At 42.6% G+C, this 22,477-nt stretch overlaps 1 protein-coding gene across 1 annotated transcript in view; it reads right to left on the reverse strand.

Annotated features, from left to right (window-relative positions):
• Nucleotides 1-21,907, reverse strand: part of LOC129110975 (cadherin-6-like) — a 33,896-nt gene extending 11,989 nt beyond the window's left edge. Inside the window, exons 1-5 of the mRNA XM_054623257.1 lie at nucleotides 21,671-21,907; nucleotides 12,198-12,492; nucleotides 9,070-9,189; nucleotides 4,974-5,141; nucleotides 2,755-2,942 (exon numbers count right to left, since the gene is read on the reverse strand). Of these exons, the coding sequence (XP_054479232.1) occupies nucleotides 2,755-2,942; nucleotides 4,974-5,141; nucleotides 9,070-9,189; nucleotides 12,198-12,492; nucleotides 21,671-21,907 (1,008 nt within the window). The remainder of the gene's footprint in view (nucleotides 1-2,754; nucleotides 2,943-4,973; nucleotides 5,142-9,069; nucleotides 9,190-12,197; nucleotides 12,493-21,670) is intronic.
• Between the last annotated feature and the right edge of the window lie 570 nt (nucleotides 21,908-22,477).

Genomic DNA, 22,477 nt, shown 5'->3' on the forward strand with positions numbered 1-22,477 from the left:
TGTATGGACTGCACACGGCGATTAGCAGCCTGATTCCTGCACGATCGCTAATGTTTTCTGTCGTGGTGCATTTCAGTGCAGGTTGGGCGCTGTGTTTTTGCTTTAATGTTTCTTTTATACTTTCATTTTTTTTTTTTTAAAGTTGTAGCCTCTGAAGGTATCCCCCCATTGACAGGAATAATTGGGAAGCGGGAGTGCATTTTTAATGAATGTGCATCCAGTGCTGAGCAGGAACATCTGGATCAGAGTGAGCCGCCTCGCAGGCTTCCTACTGTACATATGAAAGAATGCTGGAACCGCGACCGTTTGGAAACAGCCAATGAAAAGCATGGAAAAATCCAGATGGAACTAGGTGTTTTTTTTTTCTTTCTCTGGAGCCATGAATAATAACATGAGTCGGTTATTTTTTGCCGTTTCCGTGTTAAGGCAGGCGGGTTGTGGGACCGCACGTCAATGGGAGGAATATGCTGCTTTGAAGGACCGGTAAAAGCGCTGATGGCACACACTCCCACTTGACAAACCCATTTAATTAGTAGGTTCAGAATTAGGGCATGCTCAGTCCCCACACACACTCTGCCCGCACACCACATCCACTACAGCATCGCCACGGCTACAAAAGGCAATTATGTCATCTTGCACTTAATGATGGCATGATGGATCAATCGCAGGCTGCAGAGAGTGCGCTTGATAAGGCTACTGCCAGGTTCTGTTGAACACATCAGAACGCTGCGATCCATACCGAGCGTCGGTGTTTCTGCTTTGGTCTCAGCTGAGAGGAAAAAATTGAATCTCACTCAAAACACATGTACTGGGAAGTGTAGGCAAGTGTAAGTTAGAATCTAATAACTCCACTGTCCATCCGCTGGCTGTCGGAGCGTATGGAAATAATAAAGTTCCTATCACTTTGCTCCTTTACTGAGTGCAGTTCACTGTGTTGTTTCCTCTTTGTTGGCCAATTTTGCACAAATTTTAAATTTTAAATACTCACCTGCTGTACATAGTAAAGTTTTCATTCCTTTTGTGTATTTTTATCTTGTATATTGTTGCTATTGTGTTTGTTGTTCGCTGCTGCTGGCTGGCTGAGGGCTACCAAACGGAATTTCGTTGTATAACTACAATGACAATAAAAACCTCTTTATCTTTATATTTAAATGAGTGTGATGCTCATACACTACAGGCAGGTTTGGCTCAGTGGGATGAAGGTGAACAACAAACACTACAAACAAGAGTGAAACTATGTGAACACTGCATTTATTTATATAAATCTAGCAAATACTACACTTCCTGTAAGTCGCTTTGGATAAAAGCGTCTGCTAAATGACTGTAATGTAATGTAATTATAAAATTACAATGGAATCATTATTATGCTGTACCCAAAAATAGAAAAAATGACCTGATATCCATGCTATGTAAATTGCTGCATTAGTAATGCTCCAACGCCACTTAGAATCCTTGTTAGTATCATTCATAAATACCTGATATAATTACAGATTATGTCATAATAAAGCTTCCTGTCCTTTATAGATTTCTTGAATTGAACCATTTTTTTTTTAATATGGATTTCTTTCACCCATTCAATGCATTCACATTCTGTAACTACCTCCCTATATAATAGTATATAATATATAAAGTGATTGACTGGAAACGTATCTTGCCGCTTCACATAAAGGTTTTGAACTGGTTAAACACAGTGGTGGCAGTGGTCACCACGTTTAGCACCGACTGGGATCATTTATCAAAGATTATGTCTAAAACTGAGTTTTAAACATTGCAGAATTACAGGAGCAGCAGCCATGGTGAGCTGTCAGATGGAAAGCTGCAGTCGATATGCTGCAAACCTCCAACTCTTCAACAATGCAACCAGCTCCACTACATCCTGCTGTCCCGTGGAGAACGCCTTGCATCATGTACAGCATGAAATCAGACCGCAGTTACCCATGAATGGATGGAAGAAGGTCGATTATTGACTGACTTCTTTATTAAAACAACGTGAGTTTGTTTGGTTGAGCAGAACCCTGACATGCAGGTTGCTCCTCTTTTGTATTTCTGACAAGTTATCTGTTCAAGGAGCTTTTGCTGTAGTATTATAAAGCAGTTGCTGTTTACCACCAGTAATTATTTTAGTATTAAAAGGTTTGTAAAGTCGTTCTACACTGTGCACACATGGCGGTTAATGCTCATAACGCCGTCCTGACCCATGGAGCTGTTGCAGAACTAAGCACAAACCCTCCTGTCCCCCTCAGTTAAACACCCAGAGCTCTGTAAGCACTGGCGCTGTTTGTTGCACTGTTCGCGCTGTTAGCATCGTAGCTGCTAGCATCGTAGCTGCTAGCCGCCAGCTCGACCATCACCATGTTGAGAGCCACGCGGAGGCAATCCCTCAATCATAGATTTGCTCTAAATTCTGGATCGAGAACTTTGAATAATTATAACTTTACTGTCTTTACATGTAGAATTCAGGGCTTCCTCTCAAGCAGAGTGAGGCCCCAATAAACTCGACCAATCAGAGATTAAAGGCAGCCTGATGGATGAAACCCAAGGGCCTAAAAAGTTATAGCTTTTATTCGTTCAGAGCTTCTGTCATTTGGATTTTGGCAGCAGTAAGATGACACTGTTTGGTCATTTTAGTGAGTAAATCAAATGAGATTTTGGAAAGAGAGGAGGACATGTCCCTTCAGGCCTCAGTGGAAACTACACCCTCACTCATACGGCCCCGTAAAACCCCTCATCGGCCACAAACAGAGAGTCGCTGACCTTCCTCAGCACGATGACGCCATCCTGCGTGCTCCTGTTGGTGGTGACATCAAACATGCCGGCGCCGTCGCTCTCGATGATCCTGTAGTCCATCTCCGCGTTCTCGCCGATGTCCTTGTCCAAGGCCCGGATCACTCCCACGGTAGAGCCGAGCTCGATGGACTCGGGCACTCTGAACTCGTAGAGGGCTGCAGAGAGAAAGAACATCATCGTTGTGATTTGTGTGAAAAGATGACAATTCTTTGACCAATCCTTTCACACAATTGAAAGTATAATCGAGAAGACAAAGAGGACACACCGCCACCCCTGACACCAGTCGTACGTCACAACCTGATTATTTTTATGACCCTGTTAGTGGGGGAAAAAGGGAGAGTGCAAGCGGGTGAGTCAGAGGGCAAGAATACAAGAGAAGGAAGTCAGGTAGAAGGTGAGTCAGAGCCAATCAGAACGCAGCACCGCGCGAGATGGAGAGAAAGAGTGTGAAGAGAGAGAGTGTGAAGAGGAGGAACCGTGTGGGAGATTTAGTGCTGCAACGTTTGTGGATCAGCCATTTCATACGAGCTGAAAACATATTTCATTTCCAAAACAGACGTTTGGCCTTTCGCGTTAAACTTGCTACAAGCGGTATTGACTCACTACTCAGGAGTTTAGGATGTAACATAAATTCCGGGCATTCTTTGCTCAACATAAATTAATTACTTCTTCTTCTTCTTCTTCTTTTTTGTTGATGATTTCCTGGTTTGAGGGCGGATAAATTGATGGCTGCCTGTCTGCCCCAGCTGCATCTCGTCTGCTTAAATAAATAGCCGGACGGCGGGGTGGGGGGGGGGGGGGGGGAGCAGGCGTGATATACACACAGCCTGCAGAGACAAACAGCACCGACACACTAATAAAACATGCTGACAGTGTTTTGGCAACGCCTGAGTCGGCAGGTCTCAGTGACGCTGACACTTGCCTCCACACACACACACACACACACACACACACACACACACACACACACACACACACACACACACACACACACACACACACACAGTGAAAGCGACGCACCACGGAGAGGTTTCCCTAGGCTAACAGGTATTTAGCAATGGGTGGAAAAGAAGAGGCATCACTCCGGCAGACAACAATGATATCGCTTCCTGACACTCTACCTCCTCTGGGTGTCCCATTACAATATCTCTTCCTCTTTCTCCTCTCTTTCAAGCTTCCCCTCTGTCTCCCCCCCCCCCCACCCTCCCCACCCCCCCCTCTCCCTCCATCACAGGCTGTCTTTCTGTCGCCTGCATCACTCTTCATTCTTCCTCTATCTTCCCCTCCTGTCACCTCCTCCATCCCTGTCGTATCCATCTCCCTCCCTCCTCGCGCTGTTCATTCATTGGTGGAGGGGGCTGAGATGACAGCGTCTGTCTCTACCCACCCTTCTCTAACTTCTCCCCCCAATGTGGCGGGAGGAGGGAGTGATAAATGGGGGGGGCAGCTCTGTGGTCGCGTGTTCGTGTTTGCGGCGGTGCACACGCGTCGCCCACTGTACAGTCGGCGTTTGCTGTAACGCGACGACACCAGTAATCTGTCAATCTGATCTGGCTGCTGTTTGCCAGATGCAGGAGAGAGAGAGAGAGAGAGAGAGAGAGAGAGAGAGAGAGAGAGAGAGAGAGAGAGAGAGAGAGGAAGTGAGACGGGAAGAGAAGTAAGGGAGACAATGTGTGAGACTGAAAGTGAGTATAAAAGGGGAGGATTGATGATTGATGAGTGAGAGGGTAACAAAAAAAAAAAGCACCAAGGACAGTTGGAGCACTAAATCGAGAACATCGGTTTTATGGAGTAAAAGGCAGCAGAAGAAAGACTTAATAGCACGGGATAGACAAAGAGAGAGAGAGAGGGAGAGAGTCGGGGAGATAAAAACCAGTGAATGTACTCTCTTCATTTAATAGGGATTACAGGGCTGATCTGATGCACTTTGCAGGACCCTTCGCTCTGTCATATGGCTCTATATTTAATTATTCGCTGCCTTTAAGAGGCCCGCCTTAGTCGCACAAAACCCCAGAGCTCGCTGCAATAATCCAAATTCATTTCGAAACTGACACCAGATGGGGGGCTGCCTGCCTGGCACCGGCTCACACTGACAAGTGGTTTTCATGGGCTGGAGTATCGGTCACTCAGTGTGCGTGTGTGTGGGGGGAGGGTGGGGGTGGGGTGTTCCAGAAGGCCGTACTCACTCTTGGTGAAGCGTGGCGGGTTGTCGTTGACGTCGGAGAGGGCGATGCTGACCGTCGTGGTGCCGGAGAGCCCTCCCATCTGTCCGGCCATGTCTTTAGCCTGGATCACAACCTGGTAGTTCTCTTTGACTTCTCTGTCCATGCCAGGCAGGGCCGTCTTGATCAGGCCTGCAGAGAGAAAAACGCACTGATTTATGGTGGGAGTTTATTTTTAAAAAAAAGGAAAAAAAAAGAAAGCCCATCTGGTTATTTCATCGTCTTGTCAAATGTATTCATACAGCCAAAAAATCATAAGGGCTTTCTACTCAGAGGGTTTTACAATCTGTTGACTCAAAAGAAGCTTCTTTTTCTTTATTTCAGTATGTACAAAGGATTTTTTATTTTTTTAAAGACGAAGTCGGCTGAGAAAGAATTAATCAGCAAATATTTTAGTATGAATGGATTGTTTCAGTCATCTTTAACGCAAAAAAGACATAAATCCTCTTATTTCAGCGCTCAAAATGTGAGAATTTGCTTCTTTTCTTACAATAAACTGAATATTTTCTAGTTTTCTACAGACAGAATGATTAATCGACCAATAAAGAAGAGGATCGACAGACTAATCGATAATAAAAACAATCATTAGCTGCAGTCCTAAAAGATGTTATCAATGTTAAATCTGACCTTGATGAAATTTGCAGCACCAAACTTTTAAACACATTTATACATTCATTTATTTCCTCTGAGCAGCTCACTTGTCCATTTTTCTCTTCACTTTCTAGAACTGAAAGCGTTTTCAGAGGTGTGCTCAGCACAAGAGGACCTCGTTGACCCCTCAGCTGTGGTCAACAGTGTCATTCTGCTGCAGCAAAAATAAGGTTTGGGTCTGAACATAAAATCAGCTTTAACATCTAAATATCTGGTATTTCTAATGTTTTTTCTATGGTAAAAAAAAGAAAACTGTCAATTTTAAGATTATGCAGTTTACCAGTTATTTTACAATGTAGAGCTAATTTTTTAAGTCATTCGCTCAAACATATACAATATGAAGCATAGCAGCTCTAAATTACATTTAAATTGATTAATCTCTATTGACACTAAACAGAGTTCGAACCACTGCAACAAAACACAGTTCATAATCCGACCACAAGGGGCAAACAGCAGCAAAGTGCATTCAGATACACTGTAAGTAAGGATGAATGCATGCTCAATAAGAACAGACCCATACATAGTATGGACAGTGCATGCAGCTATTTGTAGAAGTAACTGTTGTATGTGCAGAATGAACAATAAACCAATATACAGTGTAGCATTGAAATAATTATTTCATACGCGATTGAATAATAGGCAAATATTGTGATAATTAAAAAGCAAAAATGACTCATAAAACCCTATTTATAGCTTCTCAAGATCGAATATCTTCTGCTTGTTTCTGTTTTATACATTGTGAAGTAAATTTGTCAACTCACAAAGGGAGACCATTTTTTGAAACAGGATGTCACTGTATAAAATGACCTTTTGTGACCTCTGGGATAATGACTGACTCAGGAGGATGTACGGCTCTCCTCTCTTTATGGACCATAAGGGGGCAGAACAGATTCCAGAACAGAAGCGCTTCCTTTCAATTGACAAAAATGTTGATACCAAAATCACAGCATGACTTTTTCTTGGTCTTCATTTGGTATTTTGGAGGGATTCTTGACCACTGTTGTAAAACATTTTTAAAGTTAGCACCGAATCTGTGTAAAAAAATGGTATAAACCACAAAATAGCTGCAACGACTGACACGAAATAGTGCATGGGAACGGTTGTCATACTTCTTTCATAGTGTCATAGGCCCTTGAACACTATGACTGAATGCAGCTATGATATAACAATACTATGTTCAGTATGAACAGAACCAATAAACTGTATTTGCAGCTCTAACTCTCCATCTTTTAAACCACGCAAGTCTGGCAGGTTTTTTATACAACCTTCTCAAAATCAACCCACCAGATGACATAACCTTCTCCACAGGTGGGCTGTTCGGATCTAAAGATCACTGTACTCACCTGATACAGTTCTTAAAATAAGCCTGCCTGCATCAGCTGTATTGAATAAATGATATTTCATTTTTCCTTTTTCAGATTCATGCATCGACAGGCCAGATAATTAAACCACTAAGAACATTTTATTGCTTAAAAGGTCAGTTCTCCTGCTGAGTAGGGGAGCCTGGCGGTCACACAGGAGCACATTTTGGCGTCTGTGTCCTCATGATTTAAATGGCAAGTGGACCAAAGGGCCAATCAACCCAAAAAAAACACAGCGTATCCCTTTAATTTCCACCTCCAGATGCATTCGGCATCATTTATCTCCTCTTTGGAATTAAGACGGCGTTAATGTTCAGCCTTTCAAGTGCCGCGCGGCTGCTCGCTTCCTCCGCTCTGACTCGTTAGATCTCTAGTTTGGAGTCAGGACAGAGACTGAGTGAAGCGGTAATTGGCAGCACATTCAAAAGGTGTGCTCCATCTCCCATCAGAGCCGGTCTTAAATCCTGTCTGCTATTACACGTTTTAATTTGAAGAGGGTAAAAAAAAAACAGGCAGGTGGGGAGGAGAGAGAGGCAGACAGACGTCGTGGAGTGGGAGAACAGAGATGAAAAACAGAAATCTCACCCTAAATAAACTGCTTTGACAAACATCATCACTTGCAGAGTGAATAGATGATTCATTGCATATCAAACAATAGAGAAGGAGGAGAGGTTGACGTTGGCACATCACTCAGGCTCAGATCAGACAGGCCTGGCCTTCCAACTTGCTCTTTGCTTACTCCCAAACAGAACGTGGCAAAAAAGGAAATGCAGGCAAGTTTTTGTGCGATTTATCTCCCAGACAAACACACAGTTAAGAGAACAGAAGCCAGGAAGAGGAGCAAACGTATAGCAACATTATAGCAATGCTCCGTATCTCTGTCTACCTTTTGTTATTGCTTAATGACTACAATACACACACAAAGAGGAAGAAAAAATAAAAAAATAAAATCCTGCTTATAATGTGATGTCCAGGCATGTCTTTGTGAAAGAGGGGATGTCAGCTTACATACCACATGTGGGATAAACCATATTACTGTTAATCCCTGCGCTAATCTGCAAATGGCTTTTTTTTTTTGTGTCGTTTCCCCTTTTGTTTAAGCAAAAAAAAAAGGACACGAGCGGGATGTGTTCCAAAGCGCACATTAATGATTAAAACTAGCAAGCGGCTAGATTTTTGGGCTTGGTGATTTGCCACTCTCCCTACTACAAATCCCTCCCTCCCTCCCGCCCGTCAGCCTGCAAGAGGAGGCTTTTGGTTTCGGTTTAAAAGGGAAAACTCGCAGCATTCCAGGGGTAGTTTTGTGATAAATTGTTTTAATTTATTTTTTTCTTGGGAAGGCTCAGCTAGCCTCCTGCTTCAGTGTGATTTGTTATGTGTTCACAAGAATGGCCACCTCCAGACACAAGGCTGTAAACTTGCAGGGTTACATATGTAGGTGGAGAGTGCAATGGCAGCAGCATTGTTAGGGCCCGAGGAGAAGAGACGCTCTTCTGAAGAAACACACATCGTCAGAAAGCAACCATCCTTTGTGGCTGCAGTGCATGCTGGTCTACCGAGGCTACGAGACATCAGAATCTTTTTCCTTTGTGATGGATGTGTTCAAAAATGAACAAAGCAGCGCCCTGTCTTTTGATTATGAAGGACTAACACAGTCATGATGTTCTTTTTTGATGTTTTGGATATCACTGCTGCTGAGCTGGAAAGATCTGGACACTGACAAAATCTCAACTTTTTAGCCTGTTATGAAGTCCTAAAGACTTATTTTTCTCAAAAAGAGGTGAAAGAAAAACAGGAGCGTTCTTACTTGATCCCAATGAATATCAATAGTTTTGAATTACGTTAAATTCTCCTTGATTCTCATAAAAACAATGCCTGCTTCTTCAGGATGCCGACGATCATTTCTAGAGAGTCCTTGAAGAAAAAGTTACTTTCCCTGCAGTGAACTTGACGTCCCACTTTCTTGGCTAGACAGTGAAAGCACCACGATGGAGGCATGAATACAAAGCACGACACATATAGATGCATGCTGTGAACTTGACACTGACCGGTTTCTGGGTCCACGGAGAAGTACGGCTGCCCCTCCAGGATGCTGTACACCACCCTGGCGCTGTTACCGTACGTGGCGTCGTCTGCGTCCGTGGCTGTCACCTGGATTACAGAGGTGCCTGTAGGGGGGGGGGGGGGGGGGACGGGACGGGAGGAAGATTCATGACAATGATTTAGATCAAGCCTTCGATACTGCTGAAAAAGGGCCCTGCTGGATAATTGTTCAAGCTGATGCACCTTCTGATGAGGTGTCGGATCCTCTTCTAATCATGCTCGTGCAGAATGTGACTGATAATTTCTGTCCCTTTGCATTACCAGAGCCAATCTTTATCCTCGGGCCACTTACACCCGTATACATGATTGATTTTCGCGGCTAATCGATAAGTCCTAATGTATTTTTCTAAGTATATCTCTCTCTCTCTCTCTCTAAGCATGCAAGTGGCACCGATACCGGGCTCTCTGCAAACCCCAAGAAGCCTATTAGTGTATCCACAGATCTGGAGTGTCTGAGAAGCCAAATATCTGATAGCAGGGCGAACAACTGTGATCCATTTTCTCTTCCAGAGGAGGCTGAAGCCCCCATTTCAGTGGAACAAAGGGAAACGGTTAGCCAAGTGCTACCTCCCAAATGGCGCCTTGCGGGGCCAAGTGTTGCCTCATTACATGCAGAAGAAAATTAATTGAGTAGAAATATTTAATGGCAAAGTGGTATAAATATAGAATTGTGCAATACAAGGGGTTAACGACCCCACGGAACTTCTCTTATTCAATGTCAGCTATGATCTGTGAGAGGGGGGTGAGAGGAGAGTTTCTCCTCCTTTTAAAAATCAATGTCATTCGTATGGATGGAGGATGAGACCAAAAAAGCAAAGAGAGAGAGAAAGACCACGGCTGTGTGATTTGGTGTAAGTGACAGTTCGGGAGGGTTCCTGAGCAAGTTCAGCGAACCTTGTTCCCTAATACCTTTAACTAGGGAATTAGACTCAAAGAGGCTTTCCTGACACGGCGGCTTTTAGAAAATATCACTGATCCACATCAGCCATCTCATCGGCCGACTTTAAGCTTTTGAGAAAAGAATATTCTGACAAAACAAGTCAGGAATAATCACAGTTTTTGTGCAAAGGGGTGGGCTAAATTACGTCGACTGTAATCGTTCAGATGTCAAAGTCGTCTCAGCCCGAGAGAAGAATGTCAGAGCCGTGAGACTATAATAAAACTCAAAGTGTTTGTCACATTTAAAGGGGCAGTGTCTGGACGCAGTCACTCGTGAACACATGCTCTGCCAAGCGGTGACATCACACCTCGGTTGTTGCCATGGGCACCCGTGCTGCCCTTAGATAAGTGCTGGCCTCTCTCTTGGGGTTGCTGAACCAAGTGACAGCTCTGTCACATGTCTGGGCTGCATGGACCGATGTCCCTCAGTCCGTGAGAGCTCCACGGCATCAGCAGCAGAACAGGACGGAGGGTTCAAACCATGTTTTCATGCAAGTATTGATTAGGAGGCTTTTTATATTGTTTATCTATATTCATGAGGCCTCTATGTACTTTTAGACTAAGAGCCGGAGCCAAAGCGCACGGTGAATTAAAGTTTAATTCGGTGCCGAATGATGATACGAAAAACAGCGACTGGTGCTGTGTGAGAAACGGGCTCTGCAGACGTGGAAATCTGCAATTACTCACTGTGAAGACACAGCTGAAAATGCTGGTAATTAAATGAAATATAGTGTTTTAATAAATACAATACTGTATTTAGAAGATAATCTTAGCCAGTGCTGAAATCGTCACACAGACACGCTTTACCTTGTTTATTCTCCGCTCATAAAACAGCTCCTCGTCTCATTTAATTAGTCGGGCCGTCTTTGTTGAGTCTGCATCATTATTATGATTGATAAAGTCCCATTGATCCAGAAAAGCTGGCATTTTAGAACGTCTCTATCCTACTTGAATCATAAGCCTTTTAATCCAGCTGCTAACACACACACACACACACACACACACACACACACACACACACACACACACACACACACACACACACACACATACACACACACAAGCACGCACCTTCAGTTGTGTAAACACTTAATTATTGTGTGTTTCATGATCAATAATTATGATTTAACATGCTAAATGCCACTCTCTTAGCCTTCAGTACACCAAAACATATTATCACTTATCATTATTATTTATAATCTTAATTTGTATGTTATTATTGTTATTATTAAATTATTATTTTTTCTTTTTTTATCATTTAACTCATTCAATTAATTTCCCTATATAATATCTCAGGGTGGGGAAAAGCTGTATGTTTACATCGGCCTGTTGAGTGACCTTTGTTAGTTAGCGATTCTTAAGTCTAAACTTACACGGTGCTCCTCAAAGATCTCATGTAATATTTACTTATTTATGTATTCAGTGAGATTATTTAATAGGAACATTAACGCTTATACAAACACATTAAAAGTAAAAAGTAAAGGCAGCATTCATTCCTTTAACACTAGGACTCTGCGATAAGGTTGAAAACGCAGTAGATTTTCCAATAAATATTAACTCAAGGTCCATTCGCTAATTTTATTCTCCAGAGCCTTCATCAGCAGCTGGATATGTTTTCTGCTGACAAAGACCTTGACATGCCGTCTAAATAGGTGAAAACGAAAGAGTACCTTGAGGGATTTTTTTTTTCAAGGTCAAAGTGAATGAATATGAATATGAATATTCACAATCAAAATGATGTTTGATGCAACAAACCGTAGTTCCATTAAGTATTACATCAGACAAACAAAAAAACAACTTGTAAACCTACAACTGCATCAACTCTTAAAATTTAAAATGTATTAAATGATTTCTTCCACTGCACTGTAACTTTTATTCTTGTCATATGTTTTTATTTGCTAGTCTCTCTTGGATTTTTTTATGATTGTTTTTAATCGTATTCAAATGTCCTTTCATGTTGTGTTCTTTGTTCTTTGATGTTTTATGAAATGAGTTGCCTTTTTGCTGAAATGTGCTTTCATAAATAGACCTGCCTTTCATTTCACCATTCCACTATAAGTCCTACAGAGTAGGTTTATGCATACAACATGAAGAGTTCATGGACTTATGAGGAATATTTACGACAGGAACTCACCGATGTCCGACATTTCGGGCACTCTGGCCATGTAGGGGTCCTTGGTGAACCGGGGCTCGTTGTCGTTGATGTCGTGGATCTTGATGACGAACTCGGACTGACCCTCCAGCGCCTCGTTGGTGAAGCGGTTGACAGCCTTGGCGTGGAGGATGTAGTAGGCCTTCTCCTCCCGGTCCAGCCTCTTGGTGGCGTGGATGTCCCCCGAGTTCTCGTCTATCTTGAAGAGGGACCCGGCGCCCTCCCCCGTGAGGACGTACTTCACGCTTCCATCGCCTCGGTCCGAATCCGAGTGAAGCTGTGGCGAAAAAAGAAAATAAAGTAAAATATGATAATGTGGATACCTGCAGCACCAAAACAACAATTTACCAGCGACAGTTTGTGGCATTTTCATTTTAATAAATTTCCACTTAGGAGCTCTCTATTGCTCATTATTATAGCACAGCAGTGATTCAAACTTGGGTTTATGGAAGCTTTCACATTTGCTTAATGTGCTCTTATGAACACCAAGTGTCAGCTCGCTCTTTGCGTGGAGATATCTCTTAGTTGGCATGAGCAGAAATGGGCAGAGTGTACAAAAAAAAAAGTCATCTACATAAAGTCCAAGAAAAGGATAAAAACATCACTGACTGCACAATTTGATTGACAGGTGATCTCAGAGAAAAGTGCAGAGTGAAAAAAGAAAAACATATCCTCGCAATAAGCACTTTGTACCAAAGATGTCAACAAAATCAAATTTCAAAGTAGAATCACAGTTTTCCACTTAAGTATTTCTGAAACGCCGAGCACATATGAGTGATCTGACCAATCTGGGCCTTGGCAAAGAAACGCTGACAGCTTTGATAAGCGCGTTTGGTGTTATTTAACAGATTCATATCATCTTTAGTAAACTGTCACCGCGTCTCCCCGGTACACATTCCGTGGCTTCACCCCGTCTCTGTGAAACTCACATCCTGCCAAGAAGAAAAAAACACACACAAAGCCAGGGCGCATAAAATGTTGCATTCACTGGTATTGTTACAGGCAGGTTGTCATCGTGCTTTTTTTTTTTCTTTTTTACCGCAGGGCCACATTGGCATTTTCACAGCGCTGTAAAACAGAATGCCGGTGGGTCGAAGTCTGTGAAGTACCAGCATGAGTGCGTGCACGTCCGCCGCCTGCCAATCCCTGATGGATCAGCAACATGACCAACATGCCAGAGGACCACCAGAGTCCACTTGTCTCTGCAGCTTCTCATTATTATCTGCTCTCTCTCTCTCACTCTCTCTCTCTGCTGTTTAAATTTTTTTCTTTTTTTCTGCATGAACAGCAGCTTAGCATGCGCTGACATTTTAATTCCAGCCACCAAATCCCCCCCAACATATTTATCTCAGAGAACTCATCAAAAGCTTGTCCAGTGGTTTCCCCTCCCACTGCTTTTCCCTGCCTACTTCCTCTTCCCCTCTCTTTAATAACCAAGGACATGGTAATAGGGGAGGGGTGGGGGAGGGGGTAAGGGGCAAAAAAAGAGCGCACGTGTTTGCAAAGTACCAAACGAGGCAAACGCCATTTGAATGTTCACTAGTACGTGATTCTGAGATCCGTGGGTGACACCTCGTTATCTTGAGTGAGCCGCCACGTTTGATTCTGACAGCCTGAATGCATACGTCCCTTTTTGTTGAGTGCGAGATGCCGTTGTGTCTACAAGCGTTCTTGGCTCTGCCTGGTGGACAGACTGAGGGGGGGTATTGTGCGTTGCAGCTGGGTCACGTGGGAGCACATTGCAAAGTCTCCCTTCTCATCATATATTAAAAAGCTTTTCATCCCAGGTGCTCGGGAGCTTTACTAATTCATGCTGTTATATCAGGGCAAAGCTGGCACATGTGAGACGAACAGCTTTGTGGATTAGCATCTTTAACACTATTTTGTTCGCCTGCTTGAGTGCTGGTAAAAAATGACTGTTTTCATTCCTTTCTCTGTCTGTCTAACCGAGCCAGTCGAGTGTGTTGCAGAATTTTCAGCATCTTCGGATTAGGATCTAGAGAGGAGCACTGTTTCATTAACCCTCTTGAAGTCTGGTCAAAACAATCCCATTTTTGATTTTGTTATTCCTATTCTCTCTGTCTAACCAAGCCAGAAGAACATCCTGCAGAATTGTATTTGTTTTCTATTCTGCTTTACAGTACGTGCTTCCAACAGAGACTCAGTTGGCTGAAAACAATCCACTTCAACATTATTATCTTTCCCCTGCTGTTATAGCCGCAATGTCCTTTTCTATGATTGTCTATCAAGCTGCCTATCTCTGCCGGCACGACAATTCAGTTAATAACCGTTGAGTCCTCTCCTTTCGGCTGAGATGTGAGATAGACAGTGTGACATATGCTGTGTCAGCTGTCATTTCTATGGAAACAGAAAGATCTTATGGTTCTGAAGAGTTGCTCCTCACTCCCCTGAAGGATATTTCAAGGCAGCTCAGAGTATCGAACTCCAGCACTCGCTGCAGTGACCCTGGCCCTCCCAGCTGCCCACCTTGCTGGTGAGGAGAATTTACTGCAGCCCTTCCACTCAAATTAAGAGGAAAAAAAAAACTCTCCCAGAAATCAATGTGGCAGCCCAACGTGCATTCACAATGGCCCTTTGATCAATTTATATCGAAAATACAATTAAACTGTCACGGGGAGAGAAAAGAAAGCCACATGTGCATTCAGTATGATCACCAAGAAGCTCTGGCACATCAATAGCTAGCCTTTTCTCCTTTGCCCTCCTATGGTACCAAATCGTAAAAAAAAAAGGCAAAGAACATGATGCTATGATCATTAAAACTGGGACTTTTGGTCTTTTTGAAAAGGAAAGTGCTAAATAATCTCCATCTTTTTAAGTCATTCTGTCTATAATAGCGGCCTAAAATGCCTGTCCAGTAACTATAGGTCTACAGCCAGCAGCTAGTTAGCCTAGCATAGCGGGTTTTTTTTTTTAAAACCTCAGTGTTTGTATGGCTGTAACAGATAAGATACAACATGTTAATAAGTGAGCGTTACACTAAAAGTGGTAATTGGAACAATATAGGGTTCTTTGGCTTGTCCTCTTGTAAAGTAGTTTCAGGTGGAACCTTTTGTAAAGGTTCCACCTGAAACTACTTTCTACCTAGAAACCAACATAAAGGGTTACACCTTGAACCATATCGTGACCACATTCATATTCTTATATAGCATATATTCAAAGGTTTCATCGAAAACCCACCCTTGGGGTTCTATTAGGAACATTTTTATATTCCAAAGGTTTCAAAAAGAACCCAAACATGGGTTTCTACTGAAAACACTTTCACATTCCAAGGTTTTCATGTAGAACCCTTATGTGTCGGGGCTAGCGTAGTGCAGGTTAACTCACAATGGAATAAAATAAAATAAAAATAATCTCTGAAAAAGTTTTTCTTCAATAAAGGGTTTCTTCAGAAGCAAGCGATCCTTCAGGAACACCACATTTGGAACCATTATTTCGAGGTGCTGGTAGTCATGTTTTGTGACCTTTAGAAAACGGCTAAACTAGCAGGCTACACTCTTTTTGCTAACCTAAGCCATTGTGGTAGCCTGATATTTACTGTACAGACTGATATCAATCTTTTCAACTCTAAAACCTTTTTATCAAAATGTCAAACTATTCGTGAGACACTGCTTTAAACCGTTTGCAGAAGAAAGTAACATTTTTTTAAATCATTTTTTCTAAAAATCTGTATCTCGAGTAGCAAAAGATCAAGTAAAGTTGTTGCACTCAGTGAAAGATTTGTATTGGCAAAATTCTCACATTTGTAAGAGGGAATGACTAGCTAACATTTCTCTAACATTTCGCTATATATTTCAAAACCTTAGCCTTCTCTGCAGAGTGATACCATACAATTTCCAATGGTTGGCATTTTTTCACAGAAGATTTTATTTTTTATTTTTTTTATTCCTACGTGCTTCATCTTCCAGTTTGAAGTGGGCTGAGAAGTGAAGTGGTACTCATCAGACATCTGTGTGTGAGAACTTAGAAGCGAGCTGTCTTTGTTTGTGAAATTAATCAGCTTCAAGTGCAGCAAATGTTAGTGCAGACTCGATCTGGCCGCCATTTGTGCATCACTCGAGTTAGGCCAAAAAGATGGCTCTGGAAATGGGCTGCTTAGGGCAATTAGCCAGTTAGCCTTTAAGGCCTTGTGTCCTGGCCTGTAGAGAACTGGCTGCCTTCTATGTAGCCAGATGGTAGCCTCAGACTGTGCACAAAAATAGCCTATCAAATGTCTGTTGATGTGTAAACTTGAGATATGTGGTCAGAGCTGCAGAGACTTTAAGGTGGAAATGTCAGTTAACATATATTTCTCTCTTGTGGACATCTGACATATTGCATATGCATAAACTTTCCATTTGTCAACAGTTTGTGTTCACTTTGCTGCAGGGCCGTAGTCGAGGTCAAGTTCTAAGTGTTGGTTCTGGGTATTTGTGTGATTTTAAAAACCTGAATTATTGTTTACAGAATACAATGATGCACAAATTGTACATGGTGTCATTTTAAGTCTGTTACCGGTATTTATTTCAGACACACAATTCAATTTGATGTTATAACACCGAACAATAAAAATAAAAAATCTCTCATTGTCTTTGACAATGTTTTTTAGAAACATTTTTTTTCACTATGTGGTAAAAAGTATTTCAACTAGTTGGACATTAATTAAGAATTTTCTTTTATCAAGAAAAAAACACTTAATCTTAAAAGAAATTTGTTTAGTTGATGATGAGTTTTTTGAAGCTCAGACTAAACATGAATAAACAAAATAAATTAAAATGTAACAAGGATTTAAAGGCTTTTAAAAAATCAATTCAACCATTGTGTATGCTTATACAAAATACAGAAAATATGTTTAAATGACAGTTAAATGAGTTGACATGAATAACAACATTATTAATGATCTGAAACTTATATCAATAAATAAATAAAATTCAGGCATGTGGATCTAACATCCTGGTTACAGCTTTCTTTTGCTTTCATATCTAATTGGCCCCTCAGTTGAATAAGACTTTTTAACCTAACTACTCGATTGCAGACACAGACAGTATGTTTGATGATAGAAAATCAATTAATCTCACCCTGACAAAACAACAGGTGTTTGAAACAGCAGTAGGCAGGTCGTAGCACGGAAACAATGGAGAGGTGCTGCGCTGATGTCGGCGTATCTCGCTCAGACATCGCTTCGCCCCTGCAACGCTGTCAGACAGATGTTTGCCGGGGCCTCGTCTCCGCATGACCTCATCACAACCCTTTCCACCGACGCTCACGCCGCGAAAAGGAGAAGAGCATAATTGAAGTCGCCCCCTCCCGGCGCACAAGCGGGGAACTTATCGCCTCATCAACAAACACTGCCAACGTGTGCTCCAGGTCGCCGCTGGAGACCGCAGGGATGGCCGTGGCGCGGTTACAGCCAGGCCTCTGCCATATTGCAAACTCCTTGCCTCTTTGCCAAGGTGAGCAGCTGGTAATGGAGGGGGGGGGGAGCATGAACAGAGAACAAAAATCATCCCAACCCCCTACAAACAAACACACAAAAAACTCCCTGCACCTTTCCACTCCACTGCCATGAGACGCTTGAGTCCTTCCCCCAGGACGCCTCAACCGCTGAGTCATACAGGACTGGCAAGAATATTATGTCTGTGTTCATCTGCCTTTTTTTTTTTGTCTTTCCTCTGATTTCCAGCCCATTACTGGAGGCAAGTGTTGCAGAAGTTTGTGTGTGTGTGTGTGTGTGTGTGTGTGTGTGTGTGTGTGTGTGTTTGTTGTTCACGTACAGAGAACATTGCTCACTTGCTAGGGACTGTGTTGTGGAGTCTACCCAGCAGACCCAGAACCACTGGGGCCTATCAGGGGCTGTAAATACTTTATGAGATATGATAGTACAGCACAAACACTCCTAAACCACAGGCCATTAACCATTTTCAGTGGATATGTGCCCTTTGGTAAAATAAGAAATAATGAAATAAACAAACATTCTCTTCCCCCCAGTGACAGCGCCGGCCCTGCGAGGCCTGTATGCAGCTCGCCTGCTAATGAGAGGCAATGTGAGATTTCCCCTCCTGCAGGAAAAAAAAAGAAATCATTGGCCAATACAGCAAGATTAGCAAGATTAGCAGCCAACCAGCTCCACAACAAGCCGACGCCAGAGTCTCCTGTTCCCCCCCCCTCCCTTCATCTCCATCGCTTCCTTTAATTCCTTCCTGTTCCGACTGCTTTTGTTACGCTTGTTCAGGAAAGATTAAACTTTCATTTGTTCGCACTTCACAACTCGATAAAGCCGTCGTGGAAAAAGAATGAAGGAAAAGAAAAAAGAAAAAGCAGATGGGGGGGGGGCAGATTGAGTTTACCAAATAACTGGAGACGGGATGTTGTAATTCAAGTGTAGTTTCATCATTCTATCTTTTACTGTGTGTCAAGAGCTGCTCCCTTGTTTATAATAACCTGCCATTGTGTTATTTCCAATTCATTTTTTCCCCACTGCTAACAACAGTGGTTTTGCTTCCATGCTGTGTTCTCTTGGTTGCCATGATGCCTCTTGCAATGACAAATGCTTTTTCCCCTTTTGTGATTCTGCAACTGTTTTTTTTTTTTTTTTTTCTTCAAAACCCTACTCCATTGTGAGATATATGGCTTCCACCTGACGACACAGATGGTTGTTCTCCACATTTGAGCCACGTGTTCAACTCCACAAAAAAGCTATTCATTCCGTTTAGGGGGGGGGTGTCATTCTTCACTTGCACTTTATCAAGCAATTAACAAACAGTAATTGCAATCAGATAAGATCCACGCACTGAGTTCCATGTGACAACTGGCTAGAGAGCTGACAATGAGGAGAAGCTCCCAGCTGCATGGACTTTGCGGGGTGGGGGTTGGGGGGGAACAACAAGCGCTCAGAGTCATGATTAAGTGTGGCGCTGCAAGGGTTGATGCCTTAATGGCATCTTCAGGAGACGGGCTCTTAGGCCGAGGCCTCTGGCTCTCTAAGTGTACCACACTCAGATAATCCATTCTTCTTTCGCTATTAGTCATTTTACAAGCTAAAAGGACGAGTGGCACATCAATCAGCACTCTCTGAAGCCAAAGTGGTTTGATCATGCTCGGTACTTACTTCTGATCTTCATTCACTCTGTGTGTGTTTCTTTTCTTTTTTTGGGTTCTTTTCAACTTTTTTTTTTGTTCCGTCTCGTATTTGCTCGTGTTGTAATCCTTTTAGACCGGGGCTGAAAGTCGACCCCCTCGCTCCGGGAGGACGCATGTTGCAGAATCTCATTTGGTTGGATGACTCTATCCTCCGCGGACGCACGATAGGAATGCAAAGCACCAGGCCCATTCAGCTCCTCGCACAAAACCGCCTTTCTTCCTCCTCAGCCGTCCTGACCTTGCCACGACGCTCCGCAATCTCCTCAATTACAGTAGGTTGCGAGAGGAGACTGATATCTTGACTTCCGCTCCGCTGCATGTAAAGCAAGCATTATTTGGCCCGTCTTCTTGTACACCCCCCCCCCAATGTTATCTGGGTCGGCGCCGTGTTTTCATTCTGTTGAACAAATAATACCTTCGGAGGAAAGTCGCGTTTGACTGTAGGGCGAGACGGCCTGCTTTAGGACGGCTTGATGTGAGTGGAATGGACATTTTGCAAGCTGCCGCAGAGCTGACAGTAAGCACAAAATATATTGGACAGCCAACAGCAAACAAAGCCCGAGGACGGATGGATGGATGGAAGTCCGATATATGAGCATCAGACGGTCGGAGTATCATGTCATGTCTACTCTCCGTTGACGGGATGGGTCCCGTATTCTCAGAGACAGCATGATACACTCGTACGCAGGATGTTGTTTATTTTGAAGCATCTCATTAAGAGCCGATCTTTGAGTTTGTAACGGATGAATATGTTATCTAGAAATACATTGTGCTGCTAAACAAAGGCACTGCATGTAGAAAGCTTTTTTTAACTCTTTCAGTGTGATTTTAGAAACTGAACTTTTTCAAAATAGTTGCTTTACAAATTCAGAATTTTGTGACTGTAATATGCAAATAGCACAATATCCGGTGAAATTTGCATTCGTTTGGATTGATGGATGGGGAGGATTTAAAGAAAACTCTCGTCTGTCTTCATAAATATGTATTGACAACACAGTACATAATGAGATAGTTTTTTTGTTTTTCTTTAAATGCACAAAAAAATTGCAACTTTTTCAATGTCGGCATGTGGAAAAGTTGTGTTGTGTAGACAGTCACTTTGAGGAAAACAAATCCCCGAACATTGAGCAAACACGAGACATTGAGGAAAATACACCGAATGAGGGAGAGAGACTGCAGGAGACTGAAAGCTGCAGATTTGATGCACCGGCTCCAAACTTATTTGTGAGATGGACGAGATGGACCGAGCTCTCGCTGTGACTGCCAACCACCGCAGACTGTCAAAGCTGCATCAGTGTCTGCAGCGATGGCGGCAACAAAACCTACCCGTCTTAAAACACAAACTTGTTTACCATAAGTTGTGGTTGTGCCTTTTTCTTTACAACCAACATGTTCATGATTAAATTCTTTACATGCAGGTTAATGGATTTAACTTTAAGATGTATCATTCTTTGAGTGAATATATATATTTTTTTCATTTCACATAAATACCACGAAAATTGTGAGGGAGCTACGGCAAGTTTAAATGAGTCAGAATACATAAATAGAAACCATTCTACTTATGAAATGTAAGTTAAATACAAACACAAATCAACTGCTGAACACAGGGAAGTGACTGTTCTAAACCTCTCAGTTGATAATAGTTGATAATCTATCAAATCACAAAAACTATCAAATGTAGAAAACACACACATTTCTCCCTTAATATTTTACAAAAAGATAGAACTGATAACCCTGACAGGAAACTGACAACATTAATGAATCTATCTGAGTAAAAGCAAGAAGAAAAACCTTTTTCAAAACCCCCATTTTGAGAAAAATAAGCATTTTCTTTTCTACACAACAAGTCAAAGTTATCTAATGTTAAGTGCATCCTAAAGCAGCCCTGCAAGAAATTTGCCTAAAAAAAATTACATTTCAATCAGGAAGTGATTTGATCAAAGAATAAACAAACAAGATTACCAAACAAACCAGACCAAGTTCTGTCTGCAGGCATTACAGCTTTGATTCCAGACCGTTCTGTGGTTAAAACGCTTAAGTGTGGTCAGCTGAGGACAACAAAACGAAAAAAAAAAAGCTAACTGATCAGACATTTGAATATGTTTTTTATGTGTTATTGCTGTGTGCTGCTTTCGTACTGTGATTATCCACATGTTTGATTATCGTGTGTAAATTTGGTTTCAGATCAGATGAGCTGGTCTGAGGTCGGACTCCTCTGTGATCATCTGACGGAGCTGCCGTTTGATCACTGGTGTAGGTGAATGTGTGTGTGTGTGTGTGTGTGTGTGTTTGTAGTGTGAGAGAAGCATGCTCTTTACCTTCCCGACATACTGCATGTCTGACCCGGTGTACTCCTCCAGCAGAAAGAACTGGTTCCACATCCATCCTCGCTTGGAGCGCCGGAGCGGCACTCCGTTGGCGTCTTCTCCCGTCAGCCCCGTGGACCCCCTCCGCCCCCCTGTAGTCCTCCGCAGGGCCCTGAGCCCGCTCCCCGGAGAGCTGAGGTGGGCCACGACCCACAGCGCCATCAATACGCAGACTGTCCCTCTATCCATGGCCACACCGCCACAGCCTTCTGTCTTCTCCCCCGCTCAGTGGTCTGTGTACCGCTGGTTTTTGGTCAGGGTATCGGATCAGTCCACATGCTGTAATCTACTGAAGCAGGAAAGGCTCCTCGGACTCACATGGGGCGGAAAAACAGCACCTGGAACATTTACAGAGAAAAGTAGAGTGTCAATACTGGGAGGGGAGGCAGCGATTTGTTACTGCTCAAGCGCTAGTTTTGTTTCCTAACCCGTGGTCAAGACCACCTCAGTGGAGTTTCAGGCTTTCTGAAGATGCAGTAGTTATTAAATGTAGTCGAGTGCACATGGGGAGTGAACAAACATAAGAAAAAGAAAAACTCTTCCAGATGTCTTTCTAAATATGTCCTTTGTGTATTAAAAAAAACTATTCAATCTTTGGAAGCATACAAATTAACAACAATAAATAAACAATGAACAAGCACTGTAAACAAGGAATGAAAAGAATAAATGACAAACCACAGAACCATGAGACTGTTTCAAATAAATTCATTTACTTAGTTCTACGAAACAAAGTTAATTTCACTCTCACATTGTTTGTTT

Source organism: Anoplopoma fimbria, chromosome 21, assembly GCF_027596085.1.
Source record: "Anoplopoma fimbria isolate UVic2021 breed Golden Eagle Sablefish chromosome 21, Afim_UVic_2022, whole genome shotgun sequence".
NCBI classification, from domain to species: Eukaryota; Metazoa; Chordata; class Actinopteri; order Perciformes; family Anoplopomatidae; genus Anoplopoma; species Anoplopoma fimbria.